The sequence below is a fragment of the Apodemus sylvaticus genome, chromosome 14 (assembly GCF_947179515.1).
Source record: "Apodemus sylvaticus chromosome 14, mApoSyl1.1, whole genome shotgun sequence".
In the NCBI taxonomy this organism is placed as follows: Eukaryota; Metazoa; Chordata; class Mammalia; order Rodentia; family Muridae; genus Apodemus; species Apodemus sylvaticus.
In genome coordinates, this window is record NC_067485.1 from 11,077,232 (window position 1) to 11,101,691 (window position 24,460).

Below are 24,460 nucleotides of genomic sequence, written 5' to 3' on the forward strand. Positions count from 1 at the left end.
AGAGCCACACCTACCATGACGCTGCACAGCCTGCAATGCTCTCCTGATAACCTAAGGCTAAAGAACCCATCATAAAGAAAGAATCATCAAAGAAGCACTCACGGAGCAGGAAACCACCTCGGGGCGGGGCTTGTTTAGCATCCTTCTGCATGGGTTCTGTGGCATGCATGGTTCATACCAGGACCACAAAAATGTGTCATCAGCTGCAGACATTGCAGTTCTAGGCCCACGTGAAAATGCATCACAATACTCACAATGGCCAGGCCACGGTCACAAAGGCTTAAAAGGATGAAGTCTCTGCGTTATATTTATCTACTCAGCAGCCATGGTAGAAGCCAGGAAAAACTACCCCAGGTCAATACTCAGCTGCTGAGTAGGTTCTCGAATGTTCTTCCAGAAAAGACAAGAGTTCCAAAAAAGTTGACTATGCAGCACCGTGAGCTTTATATGCTGGCCCAGAGCTTGTGGCTTGCAGTCCCTACGACTGGCTGCAGCCAAGCCCTGGGTGAGAGTCCTCCGTAGCTGTAGCACAGACTATGGTTGGTGAAGGCAAAATGTGAATGATTCCTATAGGCTGATTTGGGAGATAACAGGAAAACGGCTCTTGGAAATAAGTGTGCTTGAATTTCCTAGACCAGCACACCACTTGCCCAATGTAGTGGCTATTCCTGGTTGTCAACTTGACTATATCTGGAATGAACTACAGTCTAGAATTGGAAGACTCACCTATGATCCTAATTTGGAGGCTCAGAGATATAAGTTTCTGACCTGGATCTTGATATAGAGATCTTGAAGCATAGTGGCTAAGACAAGGAGATCTCCGAGTTCAAAATCATTTGGGATTAAAGGCATGGATGCACACGCCTTTAATCTGGGCCACACCCTCTGCTGGAGACCTACAGCCTTTAATCTGGGCTATACACTGGCTGGAGATATATAAGGACATTGGAAGAAGGAAGATTTACTCACTCTTCCTTGCCTGCTTGACTCATGGGACTGAGAAACTGCTAGATCCTTGGACTTTCATCCACAGTACTGCTGACCATTGTTGGGGAGTTGGACTGTAGACTGTAAGTCATTGACAAATTCCCTAACTATATAAAGACTATCCATACATTCTGTGACTCTAGAGAACCCAAACTAATACACCCAAGGTGGCTAAGGAAGATACAGGATGTCGAATCCATGCTCAGCTCACTAAATTACTGATGCCACACCAACATCTTGAGCCTCCCAGGGCTGGCCCTGGCATAGGAGTTGGGCGCCCATGTATGTGTAAGGATTGAACAATATTTTCTTCTAAAATATTTTAATATCTCTAACCATACTTGTTATAGTTTAATGAGGATATACATAAAAATCAACTTCCGATCATTTCTTATCATGAATGCTTTGTCATTGAGACAAAGCTGCTAAGGACTGATACTTTCCCTAAACCAAAGCCAAGTTACCTTCCTCTAACTGGTATAGATTATAGATCTCAGAAGGCCTACAGCCCCATTAGCACACAATCGCCACACCACTGGCTCTCAACCTTCCCGATGCTACTTGCCTTTAATTCAGTTCCTCATGTTGGGGTAACCCCCAACCATAACATGTTTTTCGTTGCAACTTCATAACTGTAATCCTGCTACTGTTGTGAATCATAATGGAAATGTCTGGGTATCTGGTGTGTAGCTGCCAAAGGAATTGTGACCCATAAGCTGAGAACCAGTGCCCTACTCGGAGACTGGCAGGATGTGTGACACAGGGGAACGGACCCTACTGCTACATTCACTTCACCCAGGGATTGGGAGTCTCACGTAAACCTACAGGTCTACATCACCAGTTTGGTCCCTGTCAGGACTGCTTTGACAGAAGGCTGTGTGTAGCTGGTTCTATGACTCTTGGGGAAGTGTCCTGTTTGCTGGACTCACCTCTGATACCCCTGCCTCTTATCCCTCTGCAGGAGGTTCTTTTGCTTGTTTTGTTTTGGGGGGGGGGGGGTAGATATCTGGATGTGACACTTCTATTTCCTGTATGCTGTCTTATCCTCGGGGACGGTTATGTCTTCTTGTTTGTTTTTCTGTCAAATTGACACAGACTGGGAGTCATCTGGGAAGAGGGATTCTCAGTGGAGAAAATGGCTCCATCACATTGCCTGAGGGACACGTTCTTGATTAGCAACTGATATGGGCCTAGCCCACCGTGAGTGATGCCATACCTGGGCTGGTGCTCTGAGGTGGTATTTAAAAACAAATCAAGCTGAGCAAGCCATGGAGAGTGCGCTAGCTTCTTTTATGTCAACCTGTCATGCAAACAAGAGTTTCCTAAAGGAGACGATCTTAATTTAGACAACGCTTCTATAAGATCTGTTTCTAAGGCATTTTCTTAATTAGTGATCGACAAGGGATGGCCCAGCCCATTGTGGGTGGTGCCACCCCTGGTAGTACTGGGTTCTATAAGAAAGCAAGCTGACCAAGTCATGGGAAAGGAAGCCTATAACCAACACCTGTCTATGACCTCTGCATCAGCTCCTGCCTCCGGGTTCCTGTTCTGCTTGAGTTCCTGTCCTGCCTTCCCCTAGTAATGGCCTCCAAGCTGGAAGTGTAAACTGAATAAACCCTTTTGGAGTTTTGTTGCAGTGATAGAAACCTTAAGACAGAGAGCAGGCCAGTGTTCCTCTGCAGGTCTTCTTCAGTCCCTGTGGTACAGGTTCCTGGTCTGAGGTTTCTAGCCTCCTGACTTATCTTCATGATGGAATATAAGATTTCTAGCTTCCCGATGGACTGTCAATATGAGAGGAAGTAAACATTTTCTCCATGAGTTGCTTTTTGGTCATCATATTATCATAGCAACAGAAACCAAACACACTTTCTGAGACAGGAAGCTTCCTGGACAGGAACCTGTGGCCGGTGACCCAAAGCACTCAGCATCATCGCATACACACTAGACAAGCAGACCTGAGCAGGTCCCCACATCAGGGCCACAGGTTCATATGCTTGGCTTTCAGCACAAGCTGACACTGAGCTTGGCCTAAGGCTTGAAACACTAAAAATAATCCCCACCCCACCCCACCCCCCAGTCATGTCCTCATCCACAGGTGGATGAGAACTAATGGGCACCCCATATGTTCTCTGGGCAGACAAACTGGCTATTCCCTCTTATGGTTGGGCTTGGGTATGAGCAGCCTGGCACACCCCTCGACCACATGCTAGGAACTTCTCATCTGGGTTGTTCTTTGCTAGCTGTTATTTCTCAAGAATCCATCAGTTTCCCCAGGGCCAGGACGCTCTAAAAGAGTCAGGTGCTTCAGTAGAAAGAACCCTGCATTAAAAACACACCAGCATGCGTGTTCCTGTTCAGTTACTGAACAACCATGTTCAAAGGACTAGACTTCACAGACCTTTGTTTCTTCACCTTTATAAAGAGAGGACAAAGATGGATGGCTGGTCTACTTCCTTGGCTTTGTGACAGAGAGTGTGTTATAGACACACTTCACTGAAGTGAACGTTTTGAGACTGCACTCTGCTCAAGTGAATTAGTTACCATTCCTATGTTTATTGTCCTGTCCTGATAGGAATCTGTGATTCTGAAAGTATACACCTGTCAACTTCACCACCTAAATAAAGATCACTGATAACTATCTGGGAACAAGAACATTCAAGGCTGGCGTCAAGACATCAGGACAACACTTAGATTGTCCACTGATTTCAAAACAACAATAGCAAATGCCTCAATGTACCTCCAACTCAGTATATCATACTGAGTGCATGGCTTTATGCTCAGCCTCTCTAAGACCTCCTCCCTCCACTTCTAGGCTGCCAATGGCCCAGCCCTCACTTCCTGTTGGTGTCTCAGAGCCTCCTAGAGAAGCACAGCCAGACTATCAAGGGCTGGAATGTGTCTGGGTTTTCTGGGTCTCTCCTATGTCCCCAGAGTTCCTGACTTTCTGCATAGTTCCCTCATTTAGGAGGTGAACGGAGCTATCATCCATTATTTCTTCACTTAGGAAATCTTAGAAAATCTGCTGCACCTCCCAACTGGAGAAGAGTAGAGTGTGTGCATGTATTGTGTACATGTATGTGTGCATGTGTGTGCATGTGTGTACCTATGTATTGGCATGTGTGTGCCCGTGTGGTGTGGCTGTGTGTATATATGTGTGTTGGCATGTGGATGGGCACATGTTGTGTGCTTGTGTGGTGTGTATGTATAGTGTGCATGTATATGCGCATATGTACATGCATAGTGTATACATGTGTGTGCATGTGTATACATGTGTGGTGTCCATGTGTGTGTACATTTGTGCATGTATGTGTGTTGAACATGTGTTGTATGCATGTGTACGCCTGTGTGTACATGTGTGGGATGCATATGTGTGTGCACCTGTGTACACATGTGTGGTATGCATGTGTGTGCATGTGTTGGCATATATATATACATGTGTGATGTGCATGTATGGTATACATGTGTGTGTGCATGTGTGATATGTGTGTGTGCATATATAGTGTGAATGTGTGCAAACATGTGTGGTGTGCATGTGTAGTGTCCATGTGTGTGCTTGTGTGTGTGCATGTGTTGTGTGCACATGTGTGTATGTGGTATGCATGTGTGTATATGGTATGTTTGGTAGCCACACATGTATGCAGCGGCAATCTAGCTATTCTGTGAAAGAGAAATCGATGCACCCAGGAACACAGAAGCATCAGGCATGTCCTCCCCAACTGGAGACTTGTGAGGACCCAGCGAAGCAAGAAAACAGGTCTCTTTCCATCTCTGTTGCTATACAGATCTTGTGTTCTAGAATGTCTGCCCAAACCACATGGATCCAGCCCTCAGCTGGCCTTCTCTTCCGCTTACCATTCATCCGTCATTGGCATGTAGGCCCATCTCCTCCACCCCAGCGACATTCTGGCCCCTGGTCCAGCTAGAGTATTGTCTCTGTGATGGCACTGAGTTCAGCACACTCTCCATGCCCCTCTTCTCACACTCAAAGCCTCTCTGTATTTCCTCCTCCCCTCCCACTTTGGAGAAGAAAGCCTTCCCCTTCTCAACTTTGTGCCTTCCTCAAATGTCAATTCTTCCAAGGACCCGCCCCACCATTACCACAGATCCTCAGAGTCTCGGGCTTCTGCTTCTACACATCACAGTAGCTCAGCTGAGCTAATTACCTTGTTGTCTCAGACATCTGGGGGAGCACGAGTGAGTCCCACAACCCAAGCACCTGCACCTAAGGCCCTAAGTTCAGCTGCCCTATGACACAACTCAGGTGGGCTCACTCTGTGGTCCAAGCTGCTTCACTGTGGGGCAGAATCTCCCTCACTGTTCCCACCCCACCCCATATCTCCCAGAGTTCCTACCCTCCAGATCACTCACTCTTCCTCCCCACACTATCTCCTGCCACTGACCATTGCTCCCTCAAGGAAATATTCCCACCCCAGATCGTACCATTACTCAGCACTGGGGCAATGCTCATCACGCCTGCTGCTTCTCGGGTGCCTTCCTGAGCCACACAGCCAGAGTTCAGAGCCCTTGACACATGTGTGTGACTTCCCCAAGAGCGGTGCTGTGTATCTCACATCTCTGCTTTACATACTCTGAAGGACTCAGAGGGGCCCAGGAGGTGATTATGAAGGAAGGATTGAGTCCCAGGGTAAATACCAACAGACAGAACACAGCACAGTTGCCTCCAGCTGGGCCTGCAGGTGACTGGGATCATGGCCAGTGCTAAATCCCCTTACATCTGTCAACTTCCTGCTACATATGGGCCTTGGAAGCCACACTTCAGGGTTTTGGTGGGTACTCGGAGCCATGAACTTCCAGGTAGAGGAGAGCATTGCAGGCCATCTGCTTCTAGGATCCAGCGTGACAGGGCAACAGGGGGACTGATGGCTTCAACACCCAGCTCCGATTTCCAGTCATGTCCAATAGGGCCCCAGATAGGCTCATTCATGCCAGTAATAATACCGAAGGGAAGGCAGGTTTGTGAGGGGCACCTCTGAGAGAGCCCAAGCCACTCCTCCTTGCTTACCAGTGGGCAGGAGCACCAGAAGCCTAGCTGTGGAGAGCTTGAAGAGTCCATAGGAGGTTGTGGGTCATGCATAGAGAAGTGTGAAGTGCTGTAAATGTGTATATGTGTGTGTGTGTACATGTGTATGTGTACAAGTATGTGTGTGTGCATGTGTGTATGCATGTGTATTGTGTGTGCATGTGAATTTATGCATGTGTGAGTGTGCATGTGTGTGTGAATGTGTGTGAGTATATATGTGAGTATGTGTATGTGCATGTATGTATGCATGTATGTATGTGTGTGCATGCGTGTAAACGTGTGTTCATGTCTGTGGTGTGTATGTGAGTATGTGTGTGGTGTGTTAGGTAGCTGCTCATCTGTACAGCAGCTGCCAATGCAGTGTGACAAGGCCCTTCTGCATAAGTTTCACAACGTGTGCCAAGAATCTTAAAAATGGCCACACCCTTGGGCCCACTCATGAGGGGAAGAGCCCACACACTGAGAGAAATAGCCCCAGTAAAGGGGTTTCTTTATAAAGGAGTTGGCTGGTAACTTCCCTGGGGTGGAGACAAACAGCAGACAGGCTAAATGCTCACCAGCAGGGAGAGGTTTAAACAGCACGGTACCAACCATGCAGGTGGACGGTTACTTCACAGTTTCAACATGCCAGGCACTGGGCCAAGAGCTCCATGGACCTCCAGTCTGTCCTCGCAGTGGAGTGACACAGCTGAAGCTGAAGGTAAGTCAGTTTCCTCAGTTTGGGCGAAGATAGGATTGTTGACAGCCTAACTCCAGAAATAGAATTCTTATTGTAGGGTACTGGCCCTGTCTGTGTGCATGTGCATGCATGTGTGTGTGCATGCATGTGTGCACGCGTGTGTGTGTGTGTGTGTGTGTGTGTGTGTGCGTGCGCATGCGCGTGCGCGTGCGCGTGCACGCACACATGCTCTTCAGGCAACAGTGCACAACTATTTTAAATATATGCATATGTCGTTTGAAGGACATAGAAAATGTGTCTGTTCCCATGGGGAGTATAAGAAGATATAAAACCGTGTATGTAGTATATAGTGTATATTTGTAGGTGAGTTATCCTAAAACCCTTACCCTAAGAAAAGTTATCAGAAGGAGGCACCTTAATGAGTCCCAGTGAGTCTCTACTGTGCCTCATGTGGGTGGAAGGCCATTTCCTCTGTTCTGATCAGGTTTCTTTCACCCATGGAGCGCCATCAATACACATTCAGGAGAAAGTCGCTGGCTCTCCCAAAAAAAACGATGACCCAAGCCGCCTCACTGACCTCCAGCCCATCCGACACATGTCCTAGAGCAGATGACACAGAGTCACCTGGCTACTGGCTTCAGAACATCCGGCTGCCTCCTATAGCACATGACCGTTAACCTGGACGAGGACTGGCCGTTTGAATTGAAACCACAAACCAAGGGGATCCCAAATGGCGCCTGGAAATGCAGCTGTCAGCAAAGCCATCGTTCACAAGGCCTGAAGCTGAGACTGCACGCTTCTGTCAGCCCTGGCCCTGCTCTGTGCAGCCCACATGTCAGGCCACACGACTGTCTCTTTGAGTTTATGCAATTAAAGTACCTGACAATTTTTAAGTGTGATATCTTACAGGAAGATTCATTTTATGTCTTGTCTTGAAAAATACCAGGGGATCCAAACGCATCAGACCACAGGATAACAGCCATGTGGAAACAGTATCCCAGTTGTCCCATTGGAAGGACACTGCCAAGGTTATAACCCCACTGCTACCCACTCTGCACCCTCCCCCTGCACCCCCTCCCGCACCTTTCACCCCCTTTTGTCTGGGGTGCTGTTTTCCACCAATAGAGGGAGGCACGCAACGAAGTAAAATGCCCTGGGTTCACATCTCAGTCAAAAGAGGAAAACCAAAGCCAAACAGAAAGATTGTGCATCATCAAAATGGGAGAGGGCAGGCTTCCTCAGGCCTCGGCTTACTGGGGTTGCTGCCTTCAGTGCAATCATCTGGAATCTCTCCCTACATCCTTGCTTTCGCCCCTGGGATGGACCAGATGGGCCTGCCGCATGGCTCCCTGGTGTCTCTGTTGTGACTCTGGATCCCCTCCACCCTGATACTGATATTGGAGACAGACACACATCTTCAGAGCAGCTGGGCCCCAGGCACTCCCTGTGTATGGTGGGGAGCATCAGCCTCATGCCCAGAGACAGCTACCAGGACACGGGGCTCAGAGACCTGGGCCAGGAGGCTCCTGAGTGAGCTTGGGGGACTCCTGGTATGTTTGACAGCCAAACCCCAGCCTTGGTGTGCAGGGGGATCCCACAGCGACCATTCTGAAAGCTGGCAGCAAGGGCGGGGCTGTGGGGGAACTCATCATACAGACACCATGACAGGAAAGGCCAGGGATGCAGCCCCTCATTCTATAGACATGGAGAATTGTGAATGTACCAAGAGCAAAACCCAAGGTATTGAAATATGTCTCCTCCAGTCTCCTCCGGCACTCAAGTAGGCCAAAGAGGATAGCGCAAGCTTCTCTCTTCTCCTTCCTATTCTGTCAAGCAGGGAGGTGGGGTGGGGTTGGGGGCGGGCGGGGAAGATGGCCCCTGTGGAGAACAGGGAGGATGGTGGGTCTTGCTTACTAATAAGGTTATAAACAATGGTACCTCAGATCCAGACAAGTGGGAAAGGATCACAGGTCCTCAGACGCCGGATTTCTCTCCAGTGGCCTCTTACCTTCCTCAAATGGCTGTGTCTGCATCTGCAGTCGGATCTTGATGAGTTCCACAGGCCCGCCCAGACCAGCAGAGACCACGCCGGTCACCATGCTAGCCAGGAGTAGATCAGGCAGACTTCGGCCAAGGCCATCTTCGAGTTCCCCACAGCGGTACTGGCTGAGGAACCGTTGGGTGTTGCTGAAGACCCCGAACACCACGGAGTTATAGATGGCAACGCTGGCCAGGGGGAAGGACATGCCCTTGAAGAAGCCGAACACCTGTGGCGAGGGACCCAATGGGAGACGTGAGAGGCCGACCCTCTCCCTCAGGGTCTCTACTTACATACCAGGTATGGGACACACACACGCACCGGCTCATAATCAATAATCCACTGTGCCACAGAAGAGCCCCCAACAAGGGTCTAGGTGACACAGAGAAGACAGAGGAGGAAGGTCACATGTGACTCAGGCAGTCATCGTAGCCCTAAGGATGGGCCTCCTGCATAATGCAGTCTTGGCCCCAAACGGCAGAGCTGGGAGAGGTCAAGTACCAGCACGTCTCCTCACGAGCCACTCAAGCAAAGCGCGCTCTCTCTCATTAATTTCTGTGAGTCAAACCAATAACAAAACAGTGTTCACCCTCACTGAGTTCATGATCTTGGGGTAGGGCAGATGGAGGGTTTGGACAAACTGACAGGCAACACAGTACAACTCACCAAGTCTGTGGTGACGGGCTAACAAAGGGACTTTCTAAGAGTACCAGGGACAGCATCTCAGAACGGGACCCCCTCTACATACAGGTGCATGTACACATACACATACACCCCACACATACCCCACACATACACACGCACCCCATACACACACACCCCACACATACAAACATACCCCACACATACACATGCACCTCATACACACACCCCACACATACAAACACACCCCACACATACACATATAACCCACACATACACACACACCCCACACATACACACATACCCCACACATACACACACACACCATATACAACACACGCATATCACACACACATACCATACACACACATACCACACACACACACATGCACACACCACACATACATACACACACCACACACACATATGCACATGCCACACACACACCACATACACCACACACACCACACACTACGTACACATATACCCACACCACACATGCACACATACACACACACATACCACACACATATGCACACATACATATATACCACACACATACCAAACACACATACACACACCACACACACATACACATACATACACACCACACACACACCACACACACATACACACCACACACACACAGAGAAGAAAAGAGGGAGAGCAATGGATGGGGAAGGTGAGAAGCAAAGCTTCCAGCAGGGGCCAGAGTCTCCTCTACAACTGCATTCTCAACAGCCCACAGCTGCTCTAAGGGAAACTGGAAAATTCCACAGCCATCAGGAGAGCTGAGACAGTACACATGTGCCAACAACGAGGAAGTGCTAAGAAGCCACGTCACAAAACGAAAATCGTGGCCGGAGAGGACACCTCACACCTCACAAATGTGTGTGTGTGTGTGTGTGTGTGTGTATGCTCACATGGGCATGTGTCCTGTTTCAGGCTCTTCCTCCACAACCTGAGACCCTGAGCTACACTGTCTCAGAAATAACACCTGAAGTCCCCACCAGAGGCCTGGCACTGGGACACCGGCTGGCAAGTACTGCAGGGAATGTGGCCAAAGAAAAGAATCAATGGCCAAATTTCAGGAGACTGGGGAATCGCACCCATTTACCTGAGAACTCCAAGTACGAGGTTGGCACTACTCACCCGGATTCTCAGAGTGGCCAATCAAGATTTAAAGCCACACTGGCATTGTCTGTTGGCAAGCTCGGTCCCTGCAGGAGGCTGTACAGGCCTAAGGCATTGTTACAATGTAGCTGTGACAGCAACATCTCACGGGGCACATTTCCAGGACCCAGGAGAGCCCTGCAGAGCCACCTGCCCTGAAGGACCACATTTGACTCTTTCTTTACACTGAGCCATTTTATCCTAAATGTAACTTATAAAATCGTAGATTCCCCAAAGGGTAGTCTCAGAAAGCAACTGCTAAGTCTTAAGAAGGGAGCTGGTGTTACAAAATATTATTCCATTTCCTATTTGAAAATCAGCACTTGCGTCACGTGTTTGGGTGGGGGCGGGGATTCCCACCGCATCCAGAGAGACTGCTGAGGCTCAGCCTCCCGGCAGTCAGCCATTGTGTTGGGAAACTAACAGTCCACCTTATTTGTGCAGGAACTTTCCATCCCGTGGTTCTAAATTCCTCAGAGCTTCTCCAGAGAGTTCAGACAAAACTTTGGAAAGTTCCTTCCCGGCAATGTCCTAAGTGACCAGGGGTAAGCTGAAGTGAGGCAGCATTTGCCACATGGTACAAGATGAGAGGAAATAGGTGAGCCGCAGCAGGAACGCGCTGCCTCCCGTCAGCCGCAGTGATGTAGGAGGGCGGGTCCATGAGGTCCGAGGGAGGCCATGGCGGGCACCCTCCACCCACCCCAGGGCACTTACGCTCTCCCTCCTGTACACCATGCGGATGCAGTTGAATGTGTTCGCATAGCCGACACCAGCCTGCAGGCGAGTCTGTGGAGAGAGGCAAGGGCAGGGAGCCACTCAGAGATGGGTCACAAGCCCCAAAGACACCCTACCCCAAGAGACCCACAGGGGAGGAGGAGGAGGACCAGGCTCAGTCCTGGCCAGCCGGTGCCGCATGATCTTCAAGGACACTTGCTCTAATATCCATCCACCCAGTGCCATGCAGCAGAAGGCTGCTTTGGATCAGAGGGTGACCCAGATCGGTTAGCTGTGTAAGGACAATGCTTGCTGGACTCAGGAGGCCAGCCTCTTAGGTACAAAATGCCAGACCTCAGCTCTGTCCCTTTTGTGCTGTCTCTCACTTCACCCTTCTAGATGCTTCTGGGGGCACCGGCTAATTTTTCCCAGCAGACATCTTTCTAGTCTTTGCTCCTTTCTTACCAGAACACAGCCTGGGCCCTAGTGTCTCCCTCTCACCTCCACAGGCTGATTTTTCTTAAAATAATTGAAATCATGTCACTCTGTTTATAACTCTCCAAGGCCTCCTATGCCAAGGACATTCTGGGGATTGGCCTGCCTATACCCTCCGAGCCATTTCTACCGGTGGCATCCTGCCTCCATGACAACTGTAGCTATGTTTCCTGCCTCCAACCTCTGTTCTGGGCCCCTAGTATTTCCTCTGGTCCCTGCTCTCCTGCTGGGTCTGAGCTTACACACAGTAAGTAGGGTTTCCATCAGATTACTCCATCGGGGCAGGGCCCCCCATCACCCTCTCCTCTTGCCCTTGCCTGGAGTTGGTCACAGCTTTGGAACAATTCTTTACAACTCTACAGTGACTGAAGAGGTCACACAGGAAAGGTAGATGGCACCCTCTGAGGAAGTCTGGGTCATTAGGAGATGACAGGCACCGGACAGCAAGGAAGTTCCTAAGATTACTCAGGGTGGTGTCCTGGACGCTGAGGCTCTGCTTCTCTTTCAGAAATACAGCCTGGCGTTCTTCCTAAGATGCCTTCTCAGTCCCTATATCCTGCACTATCTGTTAGGAGCCCCACAGAGGTCAGTCACCAAGCCAAGCTCCTGGACCCTGGTTACCCCAGGAGCTGGTTATCAGTGTGCACTGACTGCAGACTGCATAGGGGCATCAGGAAGACCTTTGCCACATCTTACAGATGAAGAACACTTCTGATTTAGCTTCCATCCTTGCTGTGGCGGCTTGAAGCAGCCCAGCATATTGTCAGACAACTCTAGGTATTAGACATCCCAGTTCCTCACCACAGAGCCGCCAGTAGCCCAGGGCAGGGGAAGAAGCCTTTGCCTGAGGCCAACAGCCCAGGGCTTGCTGATCAAGGCACTCCATGGATGAGTCCTACGCCCTCAGGCAGGCCCCTGGCTTACCCTCTCCTACCCCTGAAAGTTATCAGGGGAGTTATGAATTGCTCCCTGCTCTGTCTGTAGCACCCACTGGACAATCCTCATGACAGCCTCACCCAGGAGGTGCTATTTACCCATTTTACAGACTAGAAAACAGGAAGGCTCAGTGCCAGGAATGGGTGTGTCTTAGTTACTTTTCTATTACTGTGAAAAAAAATATGACCAAAGCAACTTATAAAGGAAAATATTCAATTTAGGGGGTCATACAGTTTCATCACTGCAGAGAATACGGCAGCAGGCAGACAGGCATGGTGCCCGAGATGTAAGCTGAGAGCTTTATATCTGACCCAGAAGAATGATTTACAGGGAGTCTAACTGGGAAAGGAGTGGGCTTTTGAAACCCCAAAGCTCGCCCCTAGTGACATACTTCCTCCAACAGAGCCACACCTCTTAATCCTTCCCCAACAGTTCCACCAACTGGGAGCCAAGCATTCAAACTTGAGCCTACTGGGGCCACTCCCATCCAACCCCGTCCCTCCAGAGGGCAGGCCTTGTGGCTAAGATTGGATTCCTTTATTATTGTGCTTGTGGGTACACACATACATGGGGGGCTGCATGTGCACATATGCACATAAAGGTCAGAGGACAACCTTGAATATCATCATTAGGGATTGAAGGCTACTTAGAAAAGAAAGGTGACTCATATCCACTTCCTTTGAGATAGGGTCTCTCACTGTCCCAGAACTCACCAATTAGCTAAGACTGGCTAGCAAGAGAGCCTTCTGTCTCCCTGACTCCTGTGCTGGGATTCCAAGTGTATGCCACCATGCCTGGCATTTTCAACATGGGTTCTGGAGATCAAACCCAGGTCCTTGTGCGCACCAGTCAAGCCCTTTGCTAACTGAGCCATCTCACCGGCCTTGACTGGACTCCTATTTAGATTTGCCGAAGCCTTTGCTGTTGGCAGGGAATCTAGAGAAAATGTTAGCCAGAAGGAAGGAGGATGTTCTGGGGAAAACAAAAGCCCAAGGTTAGATTCAGGGCAGACCATGTGAGTCCACTACCACACTGGGGAGTCAGCAAGAGGTTTTCAGGCTGGACACACCCGGATCTTCTCACAGGCCGAAGGGTTTTTCCCAGGATGCAGAACAAAATGAGAAGGAGGAGCCATCAGCCTTTCCAGGTGTTTGTGTTGGAGGGGGGCAGGCTTGAGTACACAAGAAGCAAAGGTGCTCACTTCCCTAATGGCAAGAATCCAGTGTCCATGTCCTTAGAAAGGAGACAGATCTTTGGCAAGAGTCACAGACCACATGAAGGCAGAGGCAGAGTTGTAGCTAGAGTGGTAAAGCCATGGTCAGAACTGCAGCCACAGAACAAGCCAGGAGGGAGGCATGGGGCAGAGCCCCACTGGGGCTTCCAGAACAGTCCAACACCTTGACTTTGCTTTCTGCTTCCTGACTGTAAGAGTGTCTTGTTTGTTTGTTTGTTTGTTTTTAAAATGTATTTATTATTAGTTATGTGTACGGGTGTTTTGTATGCATGCATGTCTGTGCACCATGTGTGAGTAGTTACTGGGCCAGACCAGGGAGTCAGATGCCCTTGGAACTAGAGTTACAGATGGTTGTGAACCACCTAATGTGGCTGCCAGAGCTTTGAACCCAGGTCTTTTAGAACAACAGCCAGTGCTCTTAACCACTGAGCCATCTCTCCAGTGCCAATTTCTGTTAAATTAAAACAGCCAATTGGTGCTAATTTACTACAGCAACCCAGGAAACTAATACATCAGTCACCTTCTTAAAGACCAGTTCTTCACAACCATCCAACCATAATTTGTTAAGAATTCCCTTTTATCTGGTCAGCCAGAGGGACGGTGGCACACAGCCGTGTTCTGACACAGAGGTACAAACTTGATGAGCAATCAGTCCATGGGCCATCCACTAGGAAGCCACTCAAGAGGAGGGCTTTTGAGAGGTCTCCATAGTGCCCTCAAAGAGAAATGTATATGTACTATTTACATTTACAATTTAAACTGACCTTTAGACACATTCTCTGAATCTGATTAAAATGATGTGGTAACTGAATGATTAATTTACACTGATAATATTAAACTGATGGCTCCCCACTATAAGGGTATCAAGAACAGCTCTCCCGATGTTACCTGCAAGGCAGAGTGAATTAAGCCCTGCTAAACAGGCTTTGCAAGTAGGCACTGCCCAAATCAGGGTCTGGACCCCATAGCCTGTGCAGTTCCATAGCCCATGACTTCTGGTTTGAAGTGTGCTTGGCAATTGATCCCACGGGTGTTGGTTGTCTGTCAGAGGAGCCTTTGGTGTGGGTAGACTGGAAAGGAATTTGACAAATCTGAGTAAGTCGGGTGGCAGGGGTAACCAGTGTCCTGCTGACAAAGCTAAGGATAATAGCTGAGTCCCATCTTGGAGGAGAGCTAGACAGAAGGCAGAGAGTAGACCTAGCCCTAACCTAGGAGGGGCCCATTGTCACATACAGAGGAAGACAGGCAGAAAGGAAAGTGTAGACATGTGAGTCCGGCCTCTGAGCTGCTCCTGTACACCATCTAGGCATTCTTTGTAGTCAAAAGCAGTATTGGCAGTCATGTTTCTGGGATTTGGCTGGGCCCTGCTATCCACAGATGGGTGGCAGGTGGTGGGTGGTGGGTGGCAGAGAATCAGAATGTCCTTTTTTGGTATCTTATCCCTTCATCTCTCTGTTTTTCATGGTAGGACATGGGACATGCCCTCCTACTCCTTCAGGAGTACCTGTGAATGTCAGGATGGCTCTGCTGGCTCCAGAGTCTCCCACCCTATGAGCCTTTTCAGGGTTATTCCAACCTAGGTCGAAATCGCCAACCTGACATCCAAGCACCCTCAGGACTGAGGGCTGACCTGCCTAGATTTGGGTCCACAGCTGTAACACAGAACCAGATGAATCAACAAAACTGGTCTTTCTGGCCTTTCCAAGGTAGAGTCTCTACCCAGGGTCATTTCACATTCCAAACCTTTCCTGACTGTTTAGCTCCCCAGGTACTTGGAGGATGTTAAGGAGAATCAGCAGAGCCCTAGCTCCTTTCTTACCAACTCACAAGATCCTGCTGATAGACAGGAGACAGCAATGGAAACAATGTTTCCTAACACCCGAATCCCTTGGGATGAGCAGAGGGCCTGCCCTGGAGTCTGGCTGGAGGGTTTCTAGTGGATCAGAGAGAGGCACCGTCCCAGGAAAGACCCATGTGCATTACTTCCCCAAGAGGTCATGAAAACACAGCTACTGTACCTTGACTGTGTCCAGAGGGTAGCCAACAATGACACTGGCTACACCTGTAGGTCAAAGAAGAACAGCTGGTCACCCAAACTCTGGACTCCTGGTTTGTCCCTGCCATCTCCTAGAATAGGTCAGAGAGCTGAGGCACAGCAGACATCAGTCAGTTAGTCACTAGAATGATCTTCCAGTGTGCAAGGCCTGGTCCAGTTACTGAGGAAGGCAGAGAGAGGAGGGTCAAACCTGGGCTTTAGTTTTAAAAGGACTCCCAAATAGAAATTAAGGCTCTAAGACAACCGGATGGCCACACGTGGAAGAACAGAGTTAGTCCCCTGCTTCATACTACCTATAAAAAGTTAATCTGGGATACACCAAAGGCTTAAAACTATAAAGACTTAAATATATTGGAAATACTTTACAAACCTGGTTTTGTAACATTTGTAGTTACAGTAAAACACACACACACATATAATCAAGTACAATCAACAAAAGAACAAAATAGGTGAAGTAGATATCACAATAGATACTCTCATGAGAGTGAAGGGGAACAGCTTAAAAACTAGATATCATTTACAAATCATATACCTGGTAAAGGCCTCAAATCCAGAATACCCCAAGAACTTACAGATAAAACAATGTTTAAATGGCCAAAATAGGCATCCCTCTGAAAGACATGCCAATGACCAACAGTACGTGAATGCATACTCAATATCACAGGACACTAGGGAAATGTAAGTCAAAACAATAATATTTCCATTCATATTCACCAGGATGGCTGCAATTTTTAAAAAGGAAATAATAAGCATTGTCAAAGATGTAAAGAAATTTTAAAAAATTTTAAACTTTTTTATGTGAATGAATGCTGTCCTGAATATATGTGCCCCGCTTGCCTGCAGTACCCATAGAGGCTAGAAGAGGAAATCTACTTCCCAGCAACTGCACTTATAGATGGTTGTGGGTGCATGGATGCTTGGAACTGCACTGCAAGAGTAGTGCTGACTCTTAACTTCTGAGCTACCTCTGTAGCCCTGAGGCATTAGAACTCTTGTTTGTTGTTGAAAGAACCAGAGCCTTTGCTCTAGAAAACTGGTTATTCCTCAAAAAAAGTTAAACACAGGATCACTATGTGACTCAGCATTTCCAGTCCTAGATCTATACCTAAGAGCTGAAAGCAAGAACTCAAAACAAAACAAGGACACTCATGGTCAGCATACTGTTCATCACATGCCACAAAGGCTGGGAACAGACCCGATGTTTATTAAATGACATACAACGAATAAACATGGTGCATAAAAATGAATTACTATTTAGCTGTGAGTAGTACTTTGTAGCCGTTTTCTCCAAATAGAAACATCCTATCTTGGAGAATCCTTAACATTCAGGAAGTAAAACTCACAAGTCTCAGAACTCCCTGAAACTTATAAGATTTACAGGATTCTCTTCCCAATGTTACATAAACAGTAAGGGCTGCTGGAGAGAGGAGACTTCCTAGCTGTACTGAGAACACGTATGCAGTAGCTTTCAGGAGCCGTCAGCAGCTGGGGTATGTGCAGAGCAGCAGCTGCCTGTGAGTCACCCAGGCTCCTGCAACTAAGCTCTTGTCTATACCTCTGTAACTCACTCCAGTAAACTGACTTGTTAAGCTAGACTTTGCTGGAATCATTTCTTTGGTCTGTCACCCATACTCTGTCTGGGGTCACAAAACAAGTAGGATGAACCCTACTGCAATGTGGGCAAACCTTAAAAACCATAGTGTGCTAAGCTAGGAGGCCAGACACACAAAAGGCAGACAGGCCGCACAACTTTATTTAAATGAATTATGTAGAGTAGGCAAAGCCATAACACAGAAAACAGATAAATGGTTTCCAGGGCTATAGGGAGGGGAATTAGGAGTGACCACTGAATGGATATAGGCTTTCCTTTGGTCATGTTAAAAGTAAACTCTAAAGCATTTGTTTAGCAAACAGTGAAATGGGTAGCTTCAAAGCAGGAGTATAAGGAGGAGACAGAGAGAGACAGAGAGAGACAGAGAGAGAAAGTGAGGCAGACAGACAAGACAGAACACCTGGCTACACACATACTGGTGTAAAACAGTCCCAGATCTAGGTACGAAGCCTCTGTGGTGCCCAGCAACTGACAAGAACACAGGGCTCTTTCTCTAGGACCAATTCCTCCACCACACTGATGACAGGAGCTCTGCCATCAGAAGTGGGTTTAACAAGCCAGGCAACAGGGGCACTTGTTGCTTGGTCTAGAACCTCCTGTCTGAGCAGCCCAGAGGTGAACAGAAGCAGGCAAAACCTCACTTTGTCATCAGGAAGGGGAGCTCAGCTCTGTGGGTACCTGGTCTCCCTGCCCAGAGCAGGGCAGGCATCCTCGGGTCAGGAGCAGTAGCTCAGAGCCAGCTGCAGACAGGCATCTTCCTGCCCACCCTTACCACCTACCTGAAATCAGGGATGAAAGTAAAAGGCGGGGTGCTAGGGCAGCAGTTTCCAAAGCTTGGAGGATCTGTAGAGCTTCAAAGGAAAGTGTGAGGCATCGTGAAATAGTGTTGTATAGTGTCTCCTTAAGGAGGACAACCAAGGTGATAGGCAAGCTTAGGGGTTCAAGGACTTCCAGGGCCCCAGGCGGACTCTTGGTGCCCTGTTGCCTGGATTAGGATCCTAATGCCGGTAGATGTCCACCTTAGGAAAGTCACCAAATTGTTCTGCATTTCCATTTCTTATCTGCTAAATAAGGCTGTAAAGGCGCCGACTTCACTGGGGTTGCTATGCAATGAGAGAAATGCATACAAGCAGAGCAAAGGGCGCACGCTGCAGGATTCCCAACACAACAACAGCCCAGAAAAGCAAATATTTAGGACAGTGGCTGTTCTGAGAGGTGGGGGCACAACTGCGAATCACAGGAGGATGAGGCATGCCTAAAAATACTTCCCAACCTACAGGGTATTTTACCTCTCGGTGGAGTTACTAAAAATCATCAAATCATACACTTGAGCTAGAGGTGTTTTTAATGTAGAATACAAACCTCTGAAGATACAGCACAGGCACTTCAGCTGACCTGGAACCTGCTAAGCATCCTGTCCATGGGCTGCAGGTGGCTGGGTATCCGAAGCGCCCTTGCAGTGAGCCTGAGGAGGTGCCTCAGACTCTCAGTCTTGACTTGATAGAGACCTCAGGACTCAGCAAGCCCCAGCTGGGCTTTATTCAGAAACTTATTTTGTCAACCACGCCCAGCTAATTTGTTTTCTTTTTGCTGTGGTGAACTATGGTGAATGACACCTGAGGGGGAGGTGGGGCACCAAAAGATCCAGAAGAGCTGGAGAGAGGGGCACTGAAGGCGGCCAGACCAGGATTCCTCTCAGCTGTCTAGAGCGCCGGCATCACAACGCTCCACTTCCTACCCTGCGGGCTCCGCTCCCTTCAGGATCAGCGCCCTCAAGACAACCTGATCTTGAAGTCTACGTTCTTGGCCACCCTGAGACCGGGATTCAGCAGCCAAGCCAAGTGCCAACCCAAGCACAAGTTACTTGGAGATATGTCACCAACTCAGGTGCGCCCCGGGTCACTGAAGGGTGTGCGCGCATTGGGGTGGCTCCATTGGTCGCCAGCTCTGACCAGCTGTTTAATCATTATGGGACCCAAGCAAGTTACGTTGGGGCCTAAGTTGAGGCAAATCAGAAGCTCGAGGAAATCGATGTGAATCTTAAAGAGCTTGGCTTCACAGACTAGGACGGACCTCAGGACCAGCCAAGCGCACTGGGCTAGGGACACCGGGTGCTGCAGGCGTCGCGCACTCCGGGATGCGTGATGAAATCCGCAATGCAAAGCGTACTGAGCGCCCTGGGTGCAAACAGCCAGCGCCGCTGGGCAGTTCGCCCCGTGTGCGGAGGGTCTTTCGCAAGCACACTCACCCACTCACCTCCGATCCAGCCTGCCACAAAGTCTTCCAGCTGGAAGTTGCCCATGGCCGACACGGCGAGCGCCTCGCCTTCCCGCAGCCGGCGGCGCTACGTCCGTTAGCTCAGTGAGTGTTGGCCATGGCCCCAAGGGGCCAGGAGCACAGCAGAGGAGCGACTCGGTCACTCTGCAGGTTCTTCTCTAAACTCCAGAGTTCCAGCCACCCGCGCTCGGGCTGACAGCGAATGAGGGCGGGTGGCTGACAACCCGCCCCCAGAGGATCTTAAAGGCACAGCACTTCCACAAGGTGTGATCCAGGAGGCGGGGCCCCAGTCCCTAAATCCCCTTGGTTCTTCTGGCCACTACTCTCTCCCCAATAATACAGCTTCTGAGTTTGTGTCCAGGTGAAAGGACACAAACAGGGGCCGCCAAAGTTCATCAAGAGCGGGAAGGAGGGAAGCTTTACACGCACCAGAAGTTGCCTGCAATAAACTCACCTGGAAAGACTCAACTGTTAACGACAAACAGCTCTGCAATAACTAATTGAAGGTTTGGGGAGCTGATCCGGGTTAGTGGGAAAGATCACCTGCTGTGCACACATGAGGACCTGAGTTGGGGTTCCCAGAACCCATATAAATGCCAGACATGGTTGGGTGCCAGGAACTTCAGAGTTGGGGTGGAGGTCCCCAGAGACAGGAGTATTACTGGGGCTCACTTGACAGTTTCATGGGAAACAGAGTAGGAGAGTTAAGGTTCTCTTCACACACACACACACACACACACACCACACGCACACACGCACACACGCACGCACATACATACACATGCACATAACACACATATGCGTGCACACATATACACATGCAAGTACACACATGCACACATACATATGCATGCAAACACACACATGTACACTTGTATATATGTACACATGTACACATTCACACATGTGTGCCTGCTTATACACATATATACATACAAGCACACACACATTCATGCAAGCATATACACACTCACAGGCATACATACATACACATGCATGCACACACATGCACAAAAACTAATTGAACAATATCTACAAACTGGAAATTCTCAATGCTTTGATGGGCTGACTGAAAGCCACAGACAGTTTCACTATAAGATGGAGTACACACACACACCTTCCCAGGCCACTTTTAGAGTTGCGATGTCATCTCCTCCTCCAGGCCTCACACGGTCCACATGCCCTGGATTGAGAGTCCCATTTACTAGTGAGAAACTGAATAAGGCAGTGGGAGGCACCTCACCCAGACATCAGTATCAAGCCAGCTCCAAATAAATACCAGCTCTGGATGAATCCACTTAGCCAAAGCCTCCTCCCTGGGCGAGGGCTTACCCTTTTCAGCAAGTCTGTGAACTACACCTCATGAGCCAGGAAAGCCATTATGTTTAAAATATAAAATGTGTATGCATCCTACATGGAGAGGGTTAATCCTTCAGAAAAGTGGCCAAAGCAGGGGATGAACGTAGCCAGATCTCAACCTGAACAGATTTCAAATTTCCCCCCTAACCCTGGCTGCCACAGGCAAAAGGCCAGGGAGAAACCCTACCTGGAAAGAAACTCCTGGGGCCCCTCTGATGTGGGCACAGAGTCCCCTTCTTGTGGACAGGTCTATCCTGCATTGGGGGCCTTCTCACTACAAAGGGAGCAAACAATGTTTCCAACAGGCAGGCTACAATGAAGCAAGCAAACTCCACTACAGGCTACAGTGAAGCAAGCGAACTCTGCTACAGACTACAGGTGCTCTCTGATGCTCAACTTTTATGCTGGTAGAAGCCAATGATCTCAACAGAGATGGACGATGAAAGACTATTAATGAACAGAAGGTAACTTTGGCTCCCAGTTGGCAGCACCCCAACCCTCTACAATCACAACACTGGATCAGTCAGCAACTCAGCAGAACCTTCTATATACGTGAGGCTTTCTCAGAGAACTTCACACCACAGCCCTGGAGACCTGAGCTTGCCCTGGCCAGCCTTCAGAATGGCAAGGGCAAGGCTGGGGACTCCCTCCAGGACCTGCCAGGAACTAAGGTGATACAGCTAGCTAGCATTTCCCTCTACTAAGTTGCCAGAACGGAAGCCACAGACAGCCACCTCCTTCTCAGCCAGGATTCTAAAGCAGGCAACTTTCTTCTTTGGGGAAGCTGCAGGTCCTGAGTCCTGTTTTCTCAGCTTGGAAGAAACACTCCTCACCCACGCACCCCAAGGCACACCCCTCCTCCCTGTATTTATGTGCTCTAGAATGTACAGTCACTGCTGCCCGATCCCCCTCCTGAGATGGCACTTGGTGGGTGTTAGTACAGCCCTGTGCTGACCTAACAATATGATTCCTCTCAACTGTGACCCTTCCTCTAGCCACGTCCTCTCGGGGCCCTGTGCTCAGAGAACCTAGTGGTCCAAAGTCTCTCTCAGCCATAGCTGGGGCGGGGGCAGGGGCGGGGGCAGCCAGTGGCAGGAGATCCCCACCAGATTCTGGCTCAATCCACACTAACCCAGCCAAAGGATGGTCCTCTCTGCCTCCGATTCCCTCTGTAAGCAGGCCACACACCCAGCACAGCCCAGGGACATCCAGGCTGGCCGCACAAGGCGCCTTTGTTCCATTAGGAAAGCCCTGCCTTCCCCTGCCTCTGTGGGTGACCCTGTGTTCAACAGTGTAGCTTCCAGCAGGAATGCACTCGGGGTCCCCGCTACAGCACTCAAGGTAACAGGAGTGATGGATACTGCCTCTAGCAAGTGTCTCTGCTGGCTCTGCTCTTGTCCCAGGATGCCACTTTGTGGTCAACATGTAGGAGCAACTGCCCTGGCTTCTCCTCCCGAGACAAGACTCTGACCACCGACCCCTGCTATAGAGACTGCTGATGAGTGAGGCTCAGATCCTCCTGTAGCCCCTTTACCTTCCTTCATGGCTTGTGTACAGAGTTCACTTTTAAATCCCAGAGCCAAAGCCACCCTAGTACACCCGAGTACAGGGCAGATCACGAGGCCCAGGTTGGCAAGAGGAATCTTGCAATGTTCTATGGAGGAGCAAAAAGCCACAGCCTGTGGCTGAGCTCAGTTTGTATGCACATAGTGATCCACTCAGCCTCGAGGCCACATGGTTGTCCCCAGCACTAGGCTCCAAGTTGTGTTCTGCTATGCCCATGATCGGGCCTGGAACCTTTGGGAAGGGAAATGTAAGGTCTCTGAAGAAGTGAGTTTATCGTTGGAGTACATCCGATGTGGCCAGCCAGATTCCAAAGCCACTCTTGCAGGACCGCCTAGCACTTCCATACAGATGGCCAGCTCCTCAGTCCTGGGTCAGCACCATTAGGGTGGTCTTGCGTTGGCAGGCAGTATTGCTGGCAGATAAGATGCCCTCCCTGGCCCAGGGTACTGCTGTTTTGATTGCCAATGAACAGTTGAAGCCCTCACAGTCCTGATTGCATGCATGGGCCTGTCCTTGAGGCACAGCATAAGAGAACCGTATGTCATTTGGCAGCATGGAGCAGGCCCCCCAGAGTCCTGAGCCCTGGGGTACTGGACCCAGCAGAACACTGGATCCAGAAGAGGGACAAGCTGTTGCCCTTCCTGGATTTGCCTCTAGGGGGCAGAAGTGCTACCGCCGCTGTCGGAATCTAAGCTGTCCTCTCGGCTGGGGCACAAGCAACCAGCTCACAGGGAAACCCGGGCTGAGAGTTAACTTCTCAGAGATTCAGAGGCGGAGACTCGGACGGGCTCTGTAGGTTCCATTCCATTTCTCTCTCAGTGCTTCCACACAGGGAACCCCAGCGGTGTCGTCTGTGTTATAGAGGCATGTCGGGGGTGGGGGCACTGGAATCCTTGGATAATGGGGCTCATTTCTGGTTTCTCACTGGCTCCTTCAAGGGCAACCAAAGCCAGTCTTTGCTTCTGAGAAAGCGGCTAAGGAAGAGACAGTTTGCCTCCTGGGATGCATTGTGAAAGCTACTGGGAAGTACCAGAGGAGGGAGGTCTTTCCAGAAGTCAGGAAAGGCTCTCTGCGGCCTGGCATCTCTGACTGTGCCTGGAATCTACTCAGCCAACTCTGGCTTGCCAACTCTTTTCTTACCCAAGGACTCAGTCCCTCCCTGTGAGCACCACCTACACCCGAGCCAGCTGCGGACCTGCTGTGGTGAGGGCCTGCGGCTTCCCCCCCCCCCTTTGTCTGCTATCCATATGTAGATATGGGGGTTCCTTGGAGACCTTCAGGAACCTTCCTGAATTTACACCCTCATCTCTCCTCTCACAATCCTGTGTCACTTGACCCCAGGCGCCACTTCTGAGCACTGGGCCTCTGCTCCTCCTTCCTTACCTCCACCTGAGACTGATGCTTCCCGCACATCCTTGAGAATTCTGACCCCGCCCTCTGCCACCCCAACCCCGCCCCCATGCTCTTCTTCCATACTCCTCAGCTTGGGAAACTGCACCTCCTCTAGATGCCTTGCCAACCTGGCAATACGCCTCCTCTTTCTCCCAGGGCCTCATCCCGCCAGCCAGGGATTCCTGCTGTCCTCCCTTCTCCATGGATCCCACATCCACTGTCCTCCAACAGCCCAGTCACTGCCCGAACATGGTGGACA

The 24,460-nt window shown here is 49.7% G+C and overlaps 1 protein-coding gene across 1 annotated transcript in view; it reads right to left on the minus strand.

The window, feature by feature from the left end:
* Slc25a48 (solute carrier family 25 member 48) overlaps positions 1-24,460 on the minus strand; it is a 44,859-nt gene that overhangs the window by 16,933 nt on the left and 3,466 nt on the right. Inside the window, exons 4-7 of the mRNA XM_052157638.1 lie at positions 19,777-19,951; positions 15,958-16,001; positions 11,275-11,346; positions 8,716-8,974 (exon numbers count right to left, since the gene is read on the minus strand). Coding sequence (XP_052013598.1) covers positions 8,716-8,974; positions 11,275-11,346; positions 15,958-16,001; positions 19,777-19,951 — 550 coding nt within the window. The remainder of the gene's footprint in view (positions 1-8,715; positions 8,975-11,274; positions 11,347-15,957; positions 16,002-19,776; positions 19,952-24,460) is intronic.